Here is a 4,142-nt window from a genome sequence, read left to right on the forward strand (position 1 = left end):
CTTTTTTTTTTTTTTTTTTATTTTAGTCTCTTCCTTTATAAGGTCAAATCATTATATTATTGCATTTTTGCACTGCTCTACCCAATTAAGTGTTTGTGACTTGTGATTACCCTTTTTGGTGTGCTTGTATTTGTTTTTTTCCCACCCCAGTATTAGATATTAAAACCATGGTCACATGCTAGGTAAGAGCTCTACCACTGAGCTACATACCCAGCCCTTACCGTGTGTGTTCATAAAACAAAGAAAAGTATTTTTACTATATAAGATCTATAGATCTTATATTTTTGTATTGGATAACTTTACTCATTATTTGTTTATTGTTATTTCTCCAATTTTTCCCCCTCCCTTCTTTTAAGAGCAGATATTGGTCTTCCAAATTGTTCATTCTCATTTCTTTTAAACAACTCTCAATTGTTTAGGTTAAATTTAAAATATCTTTCAATTTCTTGCAAGCATACCATTGTATCTGACTATACCCTTCCTTCCCATTAACGCTTTCTGATTGAAAATAACCAGATTAACTATCTGGATTGTAATTTATTGAGGTTGAGGATGGGGGGTGGGCACTAAAAGAACCACTTTCACTATGAGGCTTGCCATAAAGTTTAAATTAATACATAAGAATTCAACTAATATATACCATTTATTTTTTAAAAAATATTTTTCATAGTAGATGGACACAATACCTTCATTTTATTTTTATGTGGTGCTGAGGACTGCACTTAGTACCTCACGCATGCTAGGCAAAGCGCTCTACCAACTGAACTACAACACCAGCCCTACCATTTCTTAACAGTTACAAAGCAAAACACATCCTTCTGATATTTAAAGAATGTTAGAAATTTTACAAAATTCAAATTTTATTTTATCAGTGCTAACACTATCTTTATATCTCCTAATATAAAGAAAAATTGTTAAAAATACCTGTGTGGCTGTAATTCGAGTACAAGGATTAAATAAGAATAAGCCTTGTATGAGATCCAGCAAGTCGTCTCCTGCTGCAATGAAGATGTGTTGCAATGGGATTCCAGGGAAACTCTTAAATGTCACATAATCGGGAAGACTACACATGTCCTGTAAAAATAATTTTATAATTCAAATTTAAGTAAAGGACTGAAAGATACATAGATGAGATAAAACTCATATTTGCAGATGATATGACGGTCTACATAAAAAAATCCCAAGAAATCTATTTGTAGAAAACAAAACACTGAACATGGTGGCACATGCCTATAATCCCAGCTGCTTAGGAACCTCGGATTACAAGTTCAAGGCCAGCCTCAGGAACTTAGAAAGACCTTGTCTCAAAAAATTAAAAGGGTTAGGAACATAGCTAAGTGGTAAAATACCCACTATTAGAAAGAAAAAAATTGTAGAACAAGGCTACAGAATAGAAGATCAAACATTCTTCTATATACTAACAATGAACATGTAGACACAAAAATTAAAAACATAACATCAATCACCAAAAAGAAAAATGAAATACTTACATGAAAAGGAACAAAACAGATATAGATTCTTGTACTCAAAGCTACACAATGCTGATGAAATAAAAGAGTTCTAAATTGTTTGAGAAACCTCATTTTTGTACAATGGAAGATTCAACATATTAAGGACATCAATTCTGAAATGGATATAGGCTTAATGCAATTGTTAATCACAATCGATAAAATTAATATAGATGTAAACTAATTATTCTAAAACTTACAGAAAAACGCAAAAGAATTAGAGTAGCTGAAATAATTCTAGAAAAGAATAGAGTAGGTGGGATCATTCTATCTGACTTTAAGAATATCTAATTTATTTAATTAAGACTATGGTATTTACAGAGCAAGAGATAAACAGATCAGTGGAACACAAAAGATGATCCAGAAGACCACATATTAGCCAGGCCTGGTGGCACATACCTAAAGCCCAGCTACTTGAAAGGCCGAGGCAGGAGGATTTCCAGTTCAAGGTCAGCTTTGGCAACTTAGCAAGACCCTGCCTCAAAGTAAGAAATTTTTATATCTCATTCTGGAATGTATTGGTAGAACGTCCCTGGGTTCAATCCTTTGTATGACCAAAAAAAAAATTTGAAAATTTTAAAAAAGGGGCTGGGACTGTAGCTCAGTGGTAGAGCACTTGCCTAGCATGTGTGAGACACAGGGTTCAATCCTTAGTACCACATAAAAATAAATAAATAAAGGCATGCTGTCCATCTACAACTACAAAAAGAATTAAAAAATAAAAACAAAGGAGACATTGGTAATCAAATACTATGTAGAAAATCACAGCAGAAAAGTAGAAAAGCAGAGAACTCGTATTATGAACAGTAGTTGTGGAGTCAGATCCAGATTAAAGTCCTAATTCTGATACTCACTGTGACCTTGGGTAAATTACTTTTTTTTTGTATGGAGATTGAACCCAAGGGCACCTAACTGTTGAGCCACATCCCTAGCTCTTTAAAAAAATTTTTTTATTGTGAGACAGAGTCTGCTAAGTTTTTGAGGCTGGCTTTGCACTTGCAATCCTCCTGCCTCAGGCTCTAGAGCCCCTGGAATTATACGCACACACCACCATGCCAAATTATTTAATTTCACTAAGTTTCAACTATCTGATTTATACTATTATTGGGTAGATTAAATATGATTTATGAAATGCCCACCATGAATGACATATAGTAAGGTCTCAATAAATGATGACCTTTAGGGAATGTTTTATAATTAGAACATATATTGAACTTTCCAATTAGGAAATTGAGGAAATAACAGTACTTAAGAAACTCCTTAAATAATAGTTTCAGATAATTTTCATTACAGTTTTAACTATAAGATAAGAAATATGATTAAAAATTTCTCATTTCTAGCATTTATTTATCCCTCAGGACATGCAGCAAGAATGTGAGGAAATAGCAAAAGTTATATAATTTTTTTATTTAAAAAATAAGTGAAAATGTACTGTTAAACTATAATATAAAACTTCACAGCTCAAATCGGTATAAATTTTATGATAGATTTTTATCTATTGAGACCCCGGAGCTGTCCTTGAACTCTTGGGCTCATGATCCTCCTGCCTCAGCTTCCTGAGTAGCTGGGACTACAGGTGTACATCACTGCACCCAACTTTATATATTTTTTTGAAGACAATGTAATGAAATAAAATAATCATAATATTGAAACATCTTAATTGCACTAATAATACTTCATATAAATATACCTAAATGCATGAAGACATTAGTTAAGTAAAATGAAATAGCCATAAAGGAGAATATTTCAGCCATTAAAAAGGGAAGGTATGCCCTTGGGCTGCGGTTGTAGCTCAGTGGTAAAGCACTTGCCTAGCATGTATGAAGCACTGAGTTCAATCCTCAGCACCACATAAAAATAAATAAAATAAAGCTATTGTATCCATATACAACTAAAAGAATATTTTTTAAAAATTAAATTAAATTAAAAAAGGGAAAGATTAATGATAAGTATTTTATTTTATTTGAGCAAAAGGAGCCAAGTTAGTTGCAAGACAAAAATCTGAAGTGGGATCACTTTTTTGGAGCAGGAGATTGAACCCAGGGTCTTAGGAATGCTGAGCATGTATTCTACCAATGATCTACATCCCCAGCCCCTAATTTTTGTTAAAAAATGAGATAAAATGCAACCCTATTATATATGTTTGTACTTGTGGGTATACAAACTCAGCATAGCTTTATACCAAATATAACAGTGATAACCTAAGAAGGAATTACTCGAGAGAAGGGCTATATGTATAACAGAGGTTGAAAGGTATGCCATAATTTTAACGTATTCCTTTGTAAACTTTTTAATCATTTGTAATTTTGTAATGAGGCTATTGTTAGAGTCTGTAAACAAGTCAAAATAACACCTGGCATTTTGCCAGGGGAATGTTAAAGTTCGTAAACAAGTCTGGATGGTGCCTGGCAAAATGTCAGAGGGAGTGGTTTGAGAAGTAACAAAACCGAGCCATTAGGTGTAGAGATTCCTGATTGGTTGACTGATGTATCTAGTTTATGCTAATTAGATAAGCTGTGTGGAATGTATAAATACTGCTCCTGTCCTGCAATAAACGGCTCCTACTCCTGCTGTATCAACGTACACAAGTTATTCGTCACCCCCCGGTTATTTTGCTGCAGCCGGACTGCGGCA

At 33.5% G+C, this 4,142-nt stretch overlaps 1 protein-coding gene across 1 annotated transcript in view; it reads right to left on the minus strand.

Annotated features, from left to right (window-relative positions):
- Cdk7 (cyclin dependent kinase 7) overlaps nucleotides 1-4,142 on the minus strand; it is a 34,841-nt gene that overhangs the window by 4,761 nt on the left and 25,938 nt on the right. The window contains exon 9 of the mRNA XM_015482166.2: nucleotides 925-1,086. Coding sequence (XP_015337652.1) covers nucleotides 925-1,086 — 162 coding nt within the window. The remainder of the gene's footprint in view (nucleotides 1-924; nucleotides 1,087-4,142) is intronic.

This window comes from Marmota marmota, unplaced genomic scaffold (genome assembly GCF_001458135.2).
Source record: "Marmota marmota marmota unplaced genomic scaffold, marMar, whole genome shotgun sequence".
NCBI classification, from domain to species: domain Eukaryota; kingdom Metazoa; phylum Chordata; class Mammalia; order Rodentia; family Sciuridae; genus Marmota; species Marmota marmota.